This window comes from Amia ocellicauda, chromosome 2 (assembly GCF_036373705.1).
Source record: "Amia ocellicauda isolate fAmiCal2 chromosome 2, fAmiCal2.hap1, whole genome shotgun sequence".
NCBI classification, from domain to species: domain Eukaryota; kingdom Metazoa; phylum Chordata; class Actinopteri; order Amiiformes; family Amiidae; genus Amia; species Amia ocellicauda.
The window spans coordinates 20,121,140-20,138,880 of record NC_089851.1 but is presented as its reverse complement, the minus strand read 5'-3'; the positions used below and the strand labels follow the sequence as shown (position 1 = coordinate 20,138,880).

General features: G+C 39.8%; 1 protein-coding gene across 1 annotated transcript; it reads left to right on the top strand.

Annotated features, from left to right (window-relative positions):
• The first annotated feature begins 2,441 nt into the window (after positions 1-2,441).
• On the top strand, positions 2,442-17,010 carry vcpip1 (valosin containing protein (p97)/p47 complex interacting protein 1). Its single transcript, XM_066720624.1, has 3 exons — positions 2,442-5,231; positions 12,152-12,238; positions 12,758-17,010. Exons 1-3 carry the CDS (start codon positions 2,585-2,587, stop codon positions 13,627-13,629), a joined length of 3,606 nt encoding a protein of 1,201 aa, XP_066576721.1. The 5' UTR covers positions 2,442-2,584; the 3' UTR covers positions 13,630-17,010.
• The last annotated feature ends 731 nt before the right edge of the window (positions 17,011-17,741 follow it).

The window sequence follows — 17,741 nt, the reverse complement described above, 5'->3', positions numbered from 1 at the left end:
TAACATTTTAACTAGTTATGCAATACTATGGATGCAATTGGCTGTCCCCTATGATACAGTCTTGTCCTCAACCATACTCTCGTTGTCCACTACAACACTTTGTTAGTCCTGTATGACACTACTCCAGCATAACATGTTTTGGTGGCTCGTGACACTTTTTAGTCCTGTATGTAGGTGACATTGGTTTTGATCTTGTATGAACTTGCAGTGTGCTGGAACATGGTCAAATATGGTGAAGTGTAGGGTGGTGTACCGGGGTGAAAAAAATGGACAGTGTATTGTACATGGTATGAATATGGTCAAATGTAGTGCAGTGGAAAAAATAAATAGGGTGGTGCGTAAGGTGGTGTACTATTGTAAAACATGAAAATATATGGTAAAGTGCATTGTAGTAGAACCATGCTTAGATCACTGTAAAGTGTAGTGTGGTGTACTGTGGAAAAAACACAATGACATATACTATTTATTGTGTACTGTGGTAAAAGCACACCCACAAAGGTGTAGAGTAAACTGGAATGTGGTGTAATTCAGATTTTCTGCATCTGCTTCAAATTCTATAATAACCAGTAGTTTGTATGGACATTCATCTGCAACAATAAAATATATATACCAATGCCTTTATTTGAAAATATAATGAATCTGTCCATTCTCTACATCATGCTTATCCTCCACTCCATCTGCTGCTGCAGAGCTGGCCTTTGCACCTGACTACACCACCACAGTCGTGACTAGACAGTGACAGTAATGCAGAATAAGCCCTGTTCCCACTCACTGGGCTCACAGTGTTGTGGTGAGGTGGAGGTCTGACAGTGTTAATCGCAAAGAAGAAGCCGGCACACCCACACACTGACTTACAAACACTAACACATAGACCAGTAGTGTAGCGATACAATAATAAGCAGGTTTTCTATTTGGGCCAAAGATGAAGCAGATGAAGATGAAGCAGCAACCATGACATTCTCCTCTCCCCTACAACACTATTGTCTTCTTACACACTTTTGTGATTGACTGACTGATACAGTGACTTGTTGCCTGTGTCATCTCTCTGGGAGTTTTTATAGTCTACATGTGGCAGGAATGTGATGGATGATGATTAGGACAATCACTTACTCCTTCCACAGCTAATATGAAATATCATGCAGTGAATCTGTAACTTAGGTTGCTTGAGCTTTTGTACCCAATATCATCCAGTGGCCTTAAGACCTAGGCTATCCCAGCCCACTGTACAGCATTGGCATAACTTTCATTTCAGAAGAGTGTTTGTATGGGAGTGCTGCAGAGTTGTGTGTGTAGAGGGGGGGACATGTCAAAGTATACCCCTGCATAACTCCATTGAATGATTGCATTATTCATAAAGTGGCACCTATGATTGAGTGGGATGAATCCTCCCCGTATGCATTATAGATACCTAATATGAAACCATGAACTCCAGAGCATTAGTACCTAAGAAGTTGACTCATCCTTAGATTAGTTCTCCCCACCCAGCTGTCCTTCATTGGGATCAAGCGTAATGAAGTCAGCTACAAAGCAGACAATGTCACTGATCCCTTCCACATCTCCTGTGCTATAGTGGGTTTTATGCAACGGGTTTGTAAATCAATCTGCTTCTATTGAGGTAATGTGATCTTGAAGATGAAAGTAGTAAAGCTATGCGAGTTTGAAGTGTTGCACGCCTATGTATTGCGTTAACTAGGGGTTGATTGATCTTGACGATTGATCTGCAGGGTGAGAAGCGTGGCAACTTTGACTGATAAAAACAAAGCGTTTAAATGTAACGTTTGCCCCTTTTCTGTCCCTCCGCTCATCTAAACAAAAAGCTAAATGTCACTGTGTGCATCACTACACTGGGTTAAGGTAGTCAGTACACATGCACAGTGTTTTATGTGAACTGCAGCTATGTGTCCCTCTTTGATCGTGAGAGAAGGGAAGGTTAGTAATAAAACTGCTTAGACTAACATACCAAACTATAATTGATACTAACCCGCATATTAAAAATTAAAAATAATAATAATGAATCAATAATATACTACGCAAAAACTATTTATCCTAAATGAGGAGAGATTTTCTTCTCCCAGACTTAACCGGATGCAGTCTTGGGTCAATTGATTCTTTACCTTCCGGTGCACTGACGCAACAAAAAGGTAAACAAAACAAGTGACAGTTCTGGGAAATGTGGGAGTTGTAGTTCATTATGTTGCGTTGTAAGGACATACAGATGACAACTATTATAAAAATGAACTACAGTTCCCGTCGACAATGAGCATGTCACAACGTGTGTAACAGATCGCAATTCATTCTGGGATTTGTTGTTAAATATATAACAGAGATCTATTTATCTGAATGGAAGAACCCCGCTGTCGTAAACTACAAATCCCATAGTCCTTTGCTCGTTTGCCTGGTCCGTTACGTTCCGCAGCATATAGTGAGAAAGTCGATAAAAAAAAAGAACCGCTTCCGTGTTGTTTTGGTTTTGCAATTGAGATAAATAACAGCTGCGTAAGGTGAAACGGAATTGATAAATCGCCGGTGAGTAGTCTATAATGGTTTTCTAAAGACAACACACTATAACAATTGTTTCGCAAAAATGTCTTTGCAGCAGGGGTTGAAGAAGAAGGACAAGCGCATTTTGTCAGGTACCTGCCCGGACCCGAAATGCCAGGCGAGGCTGTTCTTCCCAGCCTATGGCTCGGTTAGTATTGAATGTACTGAGTGCGGGCAGCGGCATGAACAGCGAAATCTCCTAAAAGTGGAAGAAGTCACTGATCCGGACGTGGTGCTTCATAATTTACTAAGAAATGCCCTTCTCGGCGTTACCGGCGCCCCCAAAAAGGGATCCGAGTTAGTCAAAGTGATGGGGCTCTCCAACTACCACTGTAAGCTGCTATCTCCAATCCTAACCAGGTACGGAATGGATAAACAGACAGGGAAAGCCAAGTTATTAAGAGAGATGAACCAGGGAGAAATGTTTGACTGTTCACTGCTGGGGGACAGGGCTTTTCTCATCGAGCAGGAGCATGTGACCACTGTTGGCTATGGCAAAGATCGCTCTGGCAGCCTTATTTATCTGCATGACACTTTGGAGGAGGTGAAGAAAGTCAACTGGAATAAAGAGTGCCTCATTCCTGTGCATGTCGATGGGGATGGACACTGCTTGGTCCATGCTGTGTCTAGGGCACTGGTGGGCAGAGAACTATTCTGGCATGCCCTGCGCGAAAACTTAAAGCAAAACTTCAAGCAAAACCTGGATCGATACAAGGCTCTCTTTCAAGACTTCATCGATGCAGCAGAATGGGAGGACATTATCAATGAGTGTGATCCCTTATTTATTCCACCTGAGGGGGTGCCCCTAGGACTGCGTAATATTCATATATTTGGGTTGGCTAATGTCTTGCACCGCCCCATCATTTTGCTTGACTCGCTGAGTGGGATGAGGAGCTCAGGGGACTATTCTGCCACTTTCCTCCCAGGGCTGGTACCAGAGGAGAAGTGCAAAGGGAAGGATGGGCAGTTCAACAAGCCCATATGCATCGCCTGGAGCAGCTCAGGTCGCAACCACTACATTCCACTTGTTGGAATAAAAAGTGCCCCTCTGCCGAAATTGCCTGCAAGGCTGCTCCCAAAGGCCTGGGGCGTACCACAAGAACTCATCAAGAAATACATTAAACTGGAGACCGATGGGAGCTGTGTAATTGGCGGAGACAGAAGCTTGCAGGACAAGTACCTGATGAGACTAGTTTGTGCCATGGAAGAGGTCTTTATGGATAAGCATGGCATCCACCCCTCGCTGGTGGCGGACGTGCATCAATACGTGTACAGAAGGACAGGTGTAATAGGAGTTCAGCCTGAAGAAGTTACAGAGGCTGCGAAAAAAGCTGTAATGGAAAACCGCCTTCACCGCTGCTTGATCTGCAATGCACTTTCAGAACTCCACGTGCCTCCAGAGTGGCTAGCCCCTGGGGGCAAGCTCTACAATCTGGCCAAAACCACCCATGGGCAGCTGCGGCCTGACAAGAATTACAGCTTCCCCCTGAACAACGTTGTATGCTCTTATGACCCTGATAGGGATGTTTTGCTTCCTGACTACAAGCTGAGCCAATTAAATGCATGCAACTGGTGTCATGGCACTTCTGTGCGCCACGTCCGCGGGGATGGCTCTGTGGTATACTTGGATGGGGACAGAACCAACACCCGCTCTCAAGGGGGCAAGTGTGGCTGTGGGTTCAGGCATTTCTGGGAAGGGAAGGAGTATGACAATCTGCCCGAGGCCTTCCCCATCACTCTGGAATGGGGAGGCAGGGTGGTGAGGGAGACGGTGTACTGGTTCCAGTATGAGACTGATGCCAGCCTGAACAGCAATGTTTATGATGTTGCCATGAAATTGGTCACCAAACATTTCCCAGGCGAGTTTGGGAGTGAGATCCTGGTGCAAAAAGTTGTGAACACCATTTTAAATCACACTGCCAAGAAGAATCCTGACGAGTACAACCCTGTGGCTATCGATGGGGCGCACGCACAGAGGCTGGGTGAGGTCCTGGAAGGGCAGGCAGCCGGGGAGGTGCAGCCTCCAACCAAAATAATCTTGACTGGCCAGAAAGCAAAGACCCTACATAAAGAGGAGCTTAACATGAGCAAAGCAGAGCGACATCTGCAGCAGAGCATCAGCGAGCACGCCTCAGTCACACAAAAAAAGAGGACGGACAAGCTGAAGCAGGAGCAGAAAGGTCAGATGAGACCTGCTTCTCCAGGCCCCGTCCGAGAAGCAACCTCTTCAACCCCTGCCACCCCCACCAAAGCTCCTTACTCGCCTAAGTCTAATAAGGAGAAAAAGATCCGTGTGACCACCAATGATGGACGGCAGGCCATGCTGACACTCCAGGCAGAGACTACTTTCTCAGAACTCCAGAAGAGCATTGCCAAAGAATTTGCTGTGCCTCCAGCCCAGCAGTGTATCCGCTATGACTTCCCTCCGAAGGAACTTTTCCCCCCTAAGGAGGGGCAGGAGAATGAGCCAGTGCCCCTGCAGCATGGGGACAGGGTGACTCTGGAGGTGGTGAGGGATCCCAAGGAGAAAGAAGTGGCAGCCCCTGCTGCCTCCACCTCCACCTCCACATCTGCCCTCCATGCAGTCAAGAGCGAGGAGCCTGCCTCTTCCAGCAGAGTGAACTCCAGAGAGCTGCAGGATAACATTGATCTTGAGATGTCCTCCCTCTGCCTTCTAGCAACCTTAATGGGTGAGTATAATTAAGTTTTGCTATTAGGTATAAAGCTTACAGTGAGTAAGTGCTAAGTAGTCATACTAATATTGGAGGGAGATTGTTACTTTTGGTTTCATTTCTTTCACTTGTCCTTCATCAGTTAACTTTCTATTTTCCCTTGTTGCACAAACCATGTGAAAATGTACTCTGACAGAAATCACTTGAACTGAGGGGGCACACCACTATCTATCTATCTATCTATCTATCTATCTATCTATCTATCTATCTATCTATCTATCTATCTATCTATCTATCTATCTATCTATCTATCTATCTATCTATCTATCTATCTATCTATCTATCTATCTATCTATCTATCTATCTATCTATCTATCTATCTATCTATCTATCTATCTGTGTCTATCTATCTATCTATCTATCTATCTATGTGTCTGTTTCTCTATATTTGTTTAAATATACATTATAAGCAAATAGTCTCTGATTCTGTTTAAAGAAAGACCTTATTATAGGAGACATCTGCTTCTTCTGTCATCTGGTTGACATATTTCATATAACCTAGTATTTATGCCAGTATAGTATTCTTAAAATTATAGAAAATCATTGGTGGATATTTTGAAAGTAAGTTCCACAATATTAGTTAAACCTACAGCATCAATACAGCAGTTCTAGTCAAGGGTTTGCTGGTTTCGGGTAGTTTCAGTCCCATGCTGACACTTTCCCACTCCAATGGTCTTGTCTTTACTACAACATGAGCTAAGCACAAATCGTATTTTTGAGTTAGAATAATGGTAAAATATTTAGTTTCTTACACCGATTATTTTAATGACTTGATGATTTAATTTCAGTGACCTCTGACATGTAATCCAAGACCTTAGCTATTGCTGGGTACCCTGGTTCTAACATCAGAGCAAACAGGATTTTTTCAGACAGCAGATTGTATAATTCTGTGTGAGATTTTCATATACAGTAATTCAAAGAGTGAGCTGCATTTGAAATCTAATTCAGCACTGCAATCTATCAGACAATCTGTTTTTCTCTATTACACCATGTTCCTAATTACCATTCAGAATGATTCTGTGGGATTCATTTGGTGTTTATTAGAGAAATCATGGGCTAAAATGGCAAGATTACAATTTTCTCTTAGTTACAAAATAAAATGCTGCAGTGAGTCAGGAACTATTCGAAAACATGCTCTATCATTACAGAGAAGGTTAATATGATAATGTCACAGGTTCCAGTGAATCAAAGCCAAAAAAAATATCAATTTTGTTGAGCATTCTTCTAAATAACATAATAAGTGTTATTTTATGTATCATTGGAATTACATTTTTGTATGATCCTGAAAAAAAAAACTAAAAAGCATTGGTTTCTTTTATCTCAATTTTACGTATATTTTTAAACTAATGTCATTTGCTTGAACTCTTTGAAAATGATCTCTTGCAAAAAGGTAGGCCTTTATTTTTATTTCATTATAACAATTCTTGCATTATAGCAGTCATTGTACATTTGGTAAAGTGTGGGAAGCAGTGAGAATGAAAACAGTGATTTCTCAAGATACTGTAAAGAGCGTGAATTTTGTTCAGTAGGTTTCTATTGAAATCCATGAGCTCTTTGTGAGGAAAAAGTATGCAAGTGAAGTGAAGCTGTTTAATGGTCTCCTCCTTTCTCCGGCATTTGTTTTAAGCAATGCTTTAAAGGCCTTGCTGTAGACTTACTTGAAGATTGAGGAAATGAAAAATGACTCATATGGGTTGGGATTTGATAAGGCTACTTTAGTTATCTGATATTCTTTTGGGGGTATTGTGGAGGGAGGTGATGTAGAGAATGCTGTCCATTGTAATGAAACCATAGTGTTTTAGAAAAGGTGAGAATTAAGAATTAAAATAAGTGGAATCTTTAACATTAAGGGCTTACAATCGATTTTAGATGTACATCTAGAATCTTAACTCTTGTTGCTCTTACTACCAGTGTAAGATACTATTGCCGTAGTTCTATAAAGCCTAGTCCACTACATTTCTAGTGTTTTGTTGGCTTATGCATGTATAAATATAAATGTGAGCTTGAAGATGTACAATACCAAAATATGAAGGAAAAAAGGCTAACCATATGAGGACTATTTCACATTTATAAGCAACAAAAGTATAACAATAATAAGGCATCTTTGAGGTGTTTTTTTTTCTGGTGACATCTACTGAACCACAATCCAGGGAAAGGCTGATAAAACTGCTCTTACAATCACAAGCAAAATTAGTGTTTCAGATATTAAGGGGAGTAAGAATCCCACATTATTACTGCAGTGAGTGGGTTGGTTTCAGATGATCTGCAGCATATTCAGCTGTGAGAACGTATTGCCTGTATGACAGTGCATAATCAAGGATTTGTAAACTGCAAATCTACACAGAAAAATCATGAAGAAAAGCATTATTACTATATAATATGGTGCAACCAACACTTAAATCAAAGATCCGCCGTTTTGTTTAAAAGTTTCCTTACTGCCGACATGAAAACCACATTTTATATTACTCTTATGACACTGGCTGGTTTGATGGAGGATGGAGACAGTGTCCGGTTAACAAAACTGAACAGTTCGGATACATCTGTAAAACTGAACCATGTGTTACAATGCCTGGAACATTCTTGCAGCAAAGGGGTTTGTTGTTTTATTGTTTTATTGTTATTGGTCTATAGTGGCCTCCCTGTACAAGGAGAAAGATTTGTATAACAAATTTAATAAAGAAAAAGAGCAGTGAACATTTATAGGATTCTTGGTGTGAGTGGAGTGAGATTGTCTTTTTGACTGCTGAGGTTTTATTATAATATTAGACATTTTGTTGTTTCCTAATCATCCTTTGTCAAAACTCATAATGCAGAACATTAATGCTTCCAAGTGCTTTGTTTTTCTAACATACTTTGTTTCTAAATTATATGATTTGCTAGAGGGAAAAACTGTTTTGTATGGCTTTTAAGAGGCCATGTGTTAGCCTAATGCATTAAAATTAGTTCTGCACACACCTTGTAGGATTTCACAGAAAGTATAGTCCAACCCTCTGAATAACATGAGTTGCAACAGCAGGTGAAAATGCTGGGTGTTTTACAATCAATGATGTATGCATGTTTATATATTTTTTAAATATTATTTTTAATATTTTGTTTTTAATATTTTTAAAAAAATATTTAAAAATGGCTTCCAGTTGAAACTATGTGGACCATTGCAGATTCTCACAGAACCAGCTGCTTGTGTTAGTGTGAACTACTGTAGATATCAGGGCTTTCACAATGAAAACAATCAAAGCAGGCAGTTCAGTCACACAATAACACAATAATGATCATGGTGCATTTCAGTACATAATATACACAAACTATGAACAGTAAAATGCAGTGCTCATTACTTTACAAAACAAACCTGCCTCCCCCTCCCCCCATCTTTCAAAAAATGTAAAGTAGAATTAGGCTACATCTGCAGAAAATGTATTGAATGATGTCAGACATTTTCATATTTCAATTGAAGTTAGACCTGCTTTCTGACAACAAGAGCTGTGGTTTCAGCTTCTACGATTATTAACTGTACAGGCAGTATCCATACAGCCATTTTAGTTGAGAAATCCTATCAGTGAATTTGCCTTTTTTTGTGTGTGTGTGTATATGTGTGTATATATATATATATATATATATATATATATATATATATATATATATATATATACACATACACTCACCTAAAGGATTATTAGGAACACCATACTAATACTGTGTTTGACCCCCTTTCGCCTTCAGAACTGCCTTAATTCTATGTGGCATTGATTCAACAAGGTGCTGAAAGCATTCTTTAGAAATGTTGGCCCATATTGATAGGATAGCATCTTGCAGTTGATGGAGATTTGTGGGATGCACATCCAGGGCACGAAGCTCCCGTTCCACCACATCCCAAAGATGCTCTATTGAGTTGAGATCTGGTGACTGTGGGGGCCAGTTTAGTACAGTGAACTCATTGTCATGTTCAAGAAACCAATTTGAAATGATTCGACCTTTGTGACATGGTGCATTATACTGCTGGAAGTAGCCATCAGAGGATGGGTACATGGTGGTCATAAAGGGATGGACATGGTCAGAAACAATGCTCAGGTAGGCCGTGGCATTTAAATGATGCCCAATTGGCACTAAGGGGCCTAAAGTGTGCCAAGAAAACATCCCCCACACCATTACACCACCACCACCAGCCTGCACAGTGGTAACAAGGCATGATGGATCCATGTTCTCATTCTGTTTACGCCAAATTCTGACTTCAGGAGATTGTCTTGACCAGGACCACACCCCTAAATGCATTGAAGCAACTGCCATGTGATTGGTTGGTTAGATAATTGCATTAATGAGAAATTGAACAGGTGTTCCTAATAATCCTTTAGGTGAGTGTATATATGTATGTATATATATATATATATACACACACACACACACACATACACACACTACTGGTCAAAAGTTTTAGAACACCTAATTTTTTTCAAGTTTTTATTGAAATTGATGCAGTTTAATGTCTCCGTGAAATTAAAGCATAGAACAAATAAACAATTGGAGAAATCATGGAATTGTTTTGTTTAACAAAATTTAACCCCTTAGTTGTTTGTTTGCCAAGTGTTTGGTATCCCATGAAAGCTGAGACTCAGTGTGAAAGCTTTCTAACAGTGTGAAACATTCTCTGCGGTGTAGTTGTAGAATAAAAAGGAGCAGGTGCTGAACGCACTGTTTTTATATTAATTGTTACGTTAATAAGAGGGCTTTATTACTTATTCTCTTCATATTATTCCATACATATACACAGCGTAAGGAAATGTTTTAAATACATTTATTAATAATTTTAAATATTTAGAATTGAGAAGCATGGGGTTGAAAGAGTGGCGCCGCTCTGCCGGCTCCACTAGACCCCTGTGTCAGAGGAGGAGTTCTGCCTGGATTTTAAAGTGCCGGAGTGGCGCTCTGGTCTAGTGCACTCCGACAGCATTACAGCCCTATCTGTAACAATCACATAATCCAGTCTCTCTGTAAAAGAACATCTGAACCGTACTGAGTGAATGAGTGGACTGAATTCATGCATGTGCGTGTTGCAGTGGTAGACAAAAATATTTTGCTACAATTTCAAATTCGTTTGGTTTAGTATTCGACGGAGTTTGGATTTGCTAAACATGTGCAAAGTTCGACATCTGCGAATGCAGAATCGAACTTCATCACAACCCTAGTGTACTAATAAACAACAATGTTACATAATTGGATCTGAACTTCTCCATGTTTAATAGGACATCAATTAATATATACTGAACAAAACAAGCCTATTTTGCAAATAAATCCGATCGAAACTGAGTGATTTGTGAAAGTCTGAATGAGACCCACCCCCACCCCCAGGAGCAGACTTATTTTACCCCCCGGGCTCTGAGTGACGGCAGGTGACATGGAAACTGTAAATCGGATGTGTTTGAGAATGAAACGCGCTGGTACCCAAGAGAATAACCTTTTAAACAATGTGCGCATTGCAGGAATACAGTGTAACTTCTGTGTACAGGAGCTGTGCGTAACACTGCCAAATAATGCTTAAGAGGGTGTAGTAACACAGTATATAACTCACTACCCACTAGCCAAACCCAAAATTGCACTAGTCATGGACTACTCAAATTCTTTTTAGGTAGAGTAATCCTAGACTAGTCTTAATCAAGGTCTGTGAAACCAGCCATTAAATTGCTTTGGCTATAATATCAGGCTGTTATTATTATACTCTCACTGCTAGGGGAGATTTTTTTTTTTAAACTATACCTGCTGATGTTGTCACAGAGCTAGACTGAACAATCATGCACATTTTTGTATTCTGCCATTGCTCTAGAGCAATCTGATTTATTCTACCTTTAAATGGCTCAGCACTGCACCCCTTTCCTGAACAGAATGCTGGGATCTGTCTCACTGAACTATTGCTGGTCCTCCAGTCTGTAGGTTGAACAGCAGGTCAAGTGAATTGCCAAAGGTCATCTTGGTACAACTTGAATTTGATCCTTGGCTCTCCCAGGTCCTTGTCTCCTGCTATAGCACTGGGATTTAATTACCTTGTAATATACCATGAGATTAGCCTTTCAGCAGGTCAATATACTATTAGCTCAAATTGTCAGTAATGGAAAATAGAAGCCCATCAAATATGAAACAATTGGTTACATTAGATTTAAACTTGAGACTTTTGTTTTTGTGTGTGTGTATTTTTTGATTGCTGATGGCTTAAGCTTTGGAACAATTACTTTGGCGTAAGTAGCCTAATATATTTTGTTAGGTTTACATTTTCTGTTACCATTTTCAATAGCAATCTTCTCCAATCTCCAGAGAGTAGTCACAATCTGGAACAAACTCCCCAGCGATGTGGTAGAAGCTGAAAATTTGGGAACATTGAAAGTCAGACTGGATAGGATTCTTGGATCACTTAGTTATTAATGGACATCAAACGAGCACAATGGGTTGAATGGCCTCCTCTCGTTTGTAAGCTTTCTTATGTTCTTATGTTCTAATAAATAGGGTAGGCCTATATAGTGTATGTTGTGCGTTTTTGTTTGCTTATTATAATCTAATGCAATGTGTTTATGATATTCTAGCAGCACATTTGTTCTAAGCAGGTACAGCACTGAATAGCTTCAACTGTGATCGTTTATTTAGGACTAGTGGACGTTAAATCGGATGAACTAGACCACAATGTCAAACAGAATAAGTACATTAATATTGGATACATAACACTGAATTGTAGTCAATTGCAATTGGCAGCTACTTCATTTGTATCTTAAATTATGATGATTAAGTTTAATCTAATGTCACAAACTATTTTATCAATGTGTTTCCATATAACAGCAGGTGAGGCTAATTAGAGCCTCTATAGACTCCTGGTTATGAGCTCTCTGCTTATGTTTTTACAGGAGAGGATGTCTGGTCTTACGCAAAGAAGTTGCCTCACTTATTTCAGCAAGGTGGAGTTTTCTACAACATCATGAAGAAAGACATGGGTATTGTATTGTATCTACTTTAGTGACTTTTTACACACCCTTAATTTAGCAGAACATGTTCCAGTATGTAATGCAACTTTCATATTCTAAAATAAACTTTTTTGGACAGTACTACATCTTAACTACATCTGTAACCTGTAACCTTTTGCATTTTAAGTAGCAGAAACTAAATAAATTAAACCATGAGAGGCTACAAATTTGTACATTGTGATTCCCCGGGAGGATATTGTTTTGATTCAATCAAGCTCAAAGTTAGAGAACAGATACCCGAATCAAATCTAAACCCTCCCCCTCTCTTTGTCCTCAAAGCTTGTGACAATATTCAGTTTTAGTTAATGGAATTTGCCAGTAAAGAAATTAATAAGATAATTTAGAAATACATTTAGAAACTGCTTTAACAAACTTAGACTGTAATTATGTCAGCCTCATGTTCCTCTTTTTATCGGGAATAGAGTTTGCAGCCTTACCGGCCCAGGGATATGTAATTCAGGGTGTGCCTTTCTTGTTTCCTCTCTGTAGGTTTGATGGATGGCAAACACTGCACTCTGCCCCACATGCCAGGGAAGACCTTCGTGTACAACGCGTCCGAGGATCGCCTGGAGCTGTGTGTAGACACTGCAGGACATTTCCCTGTGGGCCCTGACGTGGAGGACCTGGTGAAAGAGGCTCTGACACAGCTGCGCTCTGAGGTGGCCTCCAGGAGCAGAGAGGGCAGCCCTTCCCATGGCTTGCTGAAGCTCGGTAGCGGAGGAGTGGTCAGGAAGAAGTCCGAGCAGTCGCACAATGTAACTGCCTTCCAGGGCAGAGGCCACTCTCTGGGGAGCGCAACCGGCAGCCCACCCCCGGATCAGAGGCCCAAGGAGAAGCCCATCTCACGGAAGCACAGCAGCGGGGTGGACCTGAGCGGCAGCGTCTCCAAGCAGGAGGCGGATCTCTCCGACATCTCCGAGGACACGGCCAAGGAGCTGGTTCGCATGGCCCCCGGGTTTGTGACCATGAAGGATGGAAGGCACCTGGACCCCAGCATGATTGAGGCCCAGCGCAAAAAGCTGCAGGAGATGGTGTCCTCCATTCAGGCCTCCATGGACAGGCATTTACGAGAACAAAGCCTAGGGGATTCTGGGAGTGGGGGAGACGCCACTCCAAGGAAGGCAGATGCTGGAACCTCAACAAGTAGGACAGAAAGTACCAGAATGACTGCGTCCGAGTCTGGCTCGGGGACCGGGGGCCACAAGACTTCAGGGATGGAAGTGACTGCTGGCATAAGCAGCATGGTGGAAATGACTGCAAGTAAGCCGACAGGGAAAGGCATGACCACAGAGGAACTGGAAGACATGGATAGCCAGGACACAGATGTGACCAATGCCACTGAACCAATGGATCACTCCTGATGGGAAAAGTGCTTCATTGACCTTTGTTTCAGTTGGAGAAGTCATACCCTAAGTATGATCCATAATAGGCTAGGCTGCGTATAACGGGGGCTTGATGTAGTGAACCAGTTGGGTTGTATCAAAGCATAGGATTTCTGTATTTTCTCTTGTCTTTACTGCATGACAGCAAGTTTAAGATTGGTAGTGCACATGAAAGCTTCTGCCTTACTGCTGCCCAGGAGGATTATCAAATCTCTGTATATAGGACATGCACTGTGAACAAAACAAAACAAGAACACAAGAGACAGCTTAGCTCTTCTGTATGTGTGGTTTCATCATGTGGAATTCGTTTCTTTAAACATCATTTAAGTCTTAAGACTTCTGAATGAATAGACCAGAGGTTGAGGGGACCACTGATTGTGGTCATAGTGGACCATCGGAAATTTTTGCTAGTAGTTGTAACCAAGCACACCTTATAATAGTATGGTCCATACTGTCCTTAATTTAGAACAAAACAATCACAATCGGGATCTAAAATACAATTTTGCTCTTTGTTAGCAAAGATTTGTTCCTCATAAACCATACTATGAATAGTAGTGCAGCTTTAATACAATCTACTTTCTTTCTATTCATATTCACAAAGGGGCTTTGTGCTTCTTATACAATGGTTTTGTTGCCACTTTATGCTGGTGTTAAATTCATTGTAATTAAACTAAGCACTTAGCACTAACAAAACACTGCAGCCTGGCACCAACTGCATTTTGGAGGTAGATGATAAATCTTAATGGTATTTCAATCACTTTATTGCAAATGAAGTTCAAGTTTACTTCTGAAAGATTATTAAACACAAGTTTGATCTGAAAGTAAGAACTTGTAGGTAAATTGTGATTATTATTTTCCCCTTTTTTTCCCCTCTCAGCAGAACCTCTTCTTGAATAGACTAGTTGATTTGGCACAACAAATACCTGTATAACAAAGACTTGACGAATCTGAAGCTTTTTTATTTATTTATATTGTAACATAAATGTGTTTAATTTACACTACCAGTTTTGTGCAAACGGGAACTGAAGGAACCCTATCGAATTATTTCTGGAATTGCTAACAGCCCCCCTACACCTCAACACACACACACACACACACACACACTTTAAATGCAGACCATATAGACATAGTGCTTTTTGTCGTGATCTATAACAATTAGTATGAGGCTAATGATGAGTTTAAAAAAACATTTATAACAATGAAAGCGATCTAATGTTGGTGAGAGAAAACAGTATTTTGTATTTAGCACTAGGTTGGAGTGATGAAATACAGGAACTTAGGTTCAGTTTCAGGGTACATTCACTAATGGTGAGGCAGATTTTCAAAGAATAGGTCAATTTGTATTCTTCTCATAGGTTACAGAGTATTTTAATGAAAACAGAAGTCTATAAAAGCTGCTTATCCAGTACTTTTTGCATTTTATTTCTCAGTTTAGTTTGTGATTGTGAGAGAAGATAAACTGAGCAAAAATCAATCAATTCATGTTTTTGCTTTAGGATTGATATTCCAGTGAAATGTTCAGAATAGCCTTGCAGAATCCAATATGCACCTAAAAAGTGAGGACATGTTTTTTGAGAATTAATAATTTAGGCTGGGTCAAAGAAGTCAAAACTAAGCCTTCTTACATCTGGGGGATAGTACCACTGTTTTATTGTCTGATTTCCACCATTAGCTGTGTGGGTTTTGCTGTCCTTTTAAATTAGATTACATATATATTGGTATTTTTAAATATATTCTTGAAACACATCAGCACTGCAGTATTTTTTGACAGCCAGTAGCTCAGGTTTACAGTAAGGAAGATGTGTACATAGATCTTTATATCCTCATTCTCTGAATTATAAATGATAAAACTATAAAATGGTTACCAGGGTATATACATAAAAGTAAGAAAATGTAATATTAATATAGCTCAGCACATTTAAGGCCTACAGTTACTCTTATAACATTCATTTCTCTTCAAGTCTGACAAGTTTTGGGGGGGAATTTCACCAGACAACACAGAAATCTGGATTCCACACAGTAAAGGACTTAATAATTTGGAATGCAATGAAAACATTATTAGGATGTCTATAGAATCCTACAGCGCTTTCACATTTAAGTGAAAATAGTTAATTTGTATTCCCTTTTTGTTTCGCAGAATACATTTGCAATTTGCTGTGGTAATAACATATTCAGCCAGACTCTGTGGGCAATATTGTCGCTGAGTCACTGTCTTCCCTGTGGGTTGTTCTATTCCAGAAAGATAAGTCTACGCTTGCATTTGTGTAGATAACCTGAAGCATGATATTGTCCAAGCTTTAAAAAGAGAAAAGAAAAAGCTTGTCCCTATCATGTATTTCTTGCAGGACAGTTCATTAGATTAAATGTCATATGGAAAATATTGCTTTATCTGCTTCCTTTTTGCCTTACATTTCAGTTGACGCTGACCATAAAATAAAGAGTAACTGCTGTATCCGTGTACGACTTCATGAACTGAGTATTTGGAGAAACAAAAGTGAAAACCTCACAGAAAAACACTTTAAGGTCAACACATACACACACGTATATATCTGTCTTTAAAAAGGTGCCTCAAAATGTAGTGTTCCTAAATGTGGTGAAATAGTTTTTGATGATGGTGGTACATCTATTTCATGAATGTGGTATGTGAAATTCAGAAAATTATAGCAGTCAGTAGACATCGTGTGATGTACCTTGCATCAGATGCAATGCACTCCAATTTCTGTGCCATTGTCTTTACGTATGGGACAACTTTGGAACTCTTACTGTGCCAGTTCGACTGCTGACACAATCCAGATTCAGAAGTGATGTTGAACTTTACCTATGTTCTTAAAGAGAGGGAATTCTCACTCCATCTTAAAAATTGAGGCTGAGCAATAACTTAACAGCCACAGAGCATTAAATGCTATGAGTGGGTTGTCCAAAACGAAATGTAAACAAACATGTTTGAGCACTTTCAGAGTAAGAGGGGATGTTGTTAGAATGTGTATAAATAGTTTGTGTTAGTGTGTATATAGTTCTGTTCTAGAATATAGTCTATATAATTGTCAGTTCAAGGAAAGAAGTGAAAAGAGGTAGTATACTTACCTAGTCCAGACAACACTGGTTATTTTCAACAAACCTGAGGTTTGTTTCTTTGTGACTGCTGTACTAATTATATGTAATGTAAGCCAGTGTATTATAATAGTATATATATTGTACTATACTTTGATCTGTACAGAAATTGAGGTTGTTTTTTTATTATTTTAGTTTTTGTTTCTTGTTTGCTAATAAAACAATTGAAGTTACCAAGGCTACGATATTGCTGTCAGCATGCGTGATGACTTTTCAAACTTAGTGCAATAAAGTAATTGCTTCACACAACCTTGTTGCATTGTGTTTCATTAAAAAATGAATGGTCAGTATCTGCACTTACATTTCTTTATTAATTGCATAAAATAGCTTTATGTAATTAGATCTGGAGAGCATTGACTGAAATCTGTTTGCAAATTAAACCAACCAACAAACATCCAAACAGATCCTCCATAAATTAAAGTAAATTTCAACATCTTCTGTTCACATTTTGTTGTGATTGCATTTATACCAAGGATAGGTGATCTGAACTGGGAACATGTGCACAGATGGATATGAAGAGTGATATAGTAACTTTTTGCTGCAGAGAGGGGGACATCATCTCTAATGGTTTCTGTCAACTGTGGGGGGAACCATCAAAATGTGAAAACTTAATCTTGACAAGTCAGACAAGGATTTCAATCATGTTGATAGCTAAAATGATATTTCATTAAATTCATCTGTCTTGCCAGTGGATATACACTCACCTAAAGGATTATTAGGAACACCATACTAATGCTGTGTTTGACCCCCTTTCGCCTTCAGAACTGCCTTAATTCTACGTGGCATTGATTCAACAAGGTGCTGAAAGCATTCTTTAGAAATGTTGGCCCATATTGATAGGATAGCATCTTGCAGTTGATGGAGATTTGTGGGATGCACATCCAGGGCACGAAGCTCCCGTTCCACCACATCCCAAAGATGCTCTATTGGGTTGAGATCTGGTGACTGTGGGGGCCAGTTTAGTACAGTGAACTCATTGT

Excerpts from the sequence above, each read along its gene's own strand:
- vcpip1 (XM_066720624.1), top strand. The coding sequence starts at position 2,585 with ATGTCTTTGCAGCAGGGGTTGAAGAAGAAGGACAAGCGCATTTTGTCA. Across the intron at positions 5,232-12,151 it reads CCTTCTAGCAACCTTAATGG|GAGAGGATGTCTGGTCTTAC; the intron begins GTGAGTATAATT and ends ATGTTTTTACAG. Across the intron at positions 12,239-12,757 it reads CATCATGAAGAAAGACATGG|GTTTGATGGATGGCAAACAC; the intron begins GTATTGTATTGT and ends TCCTCTCTGTAG.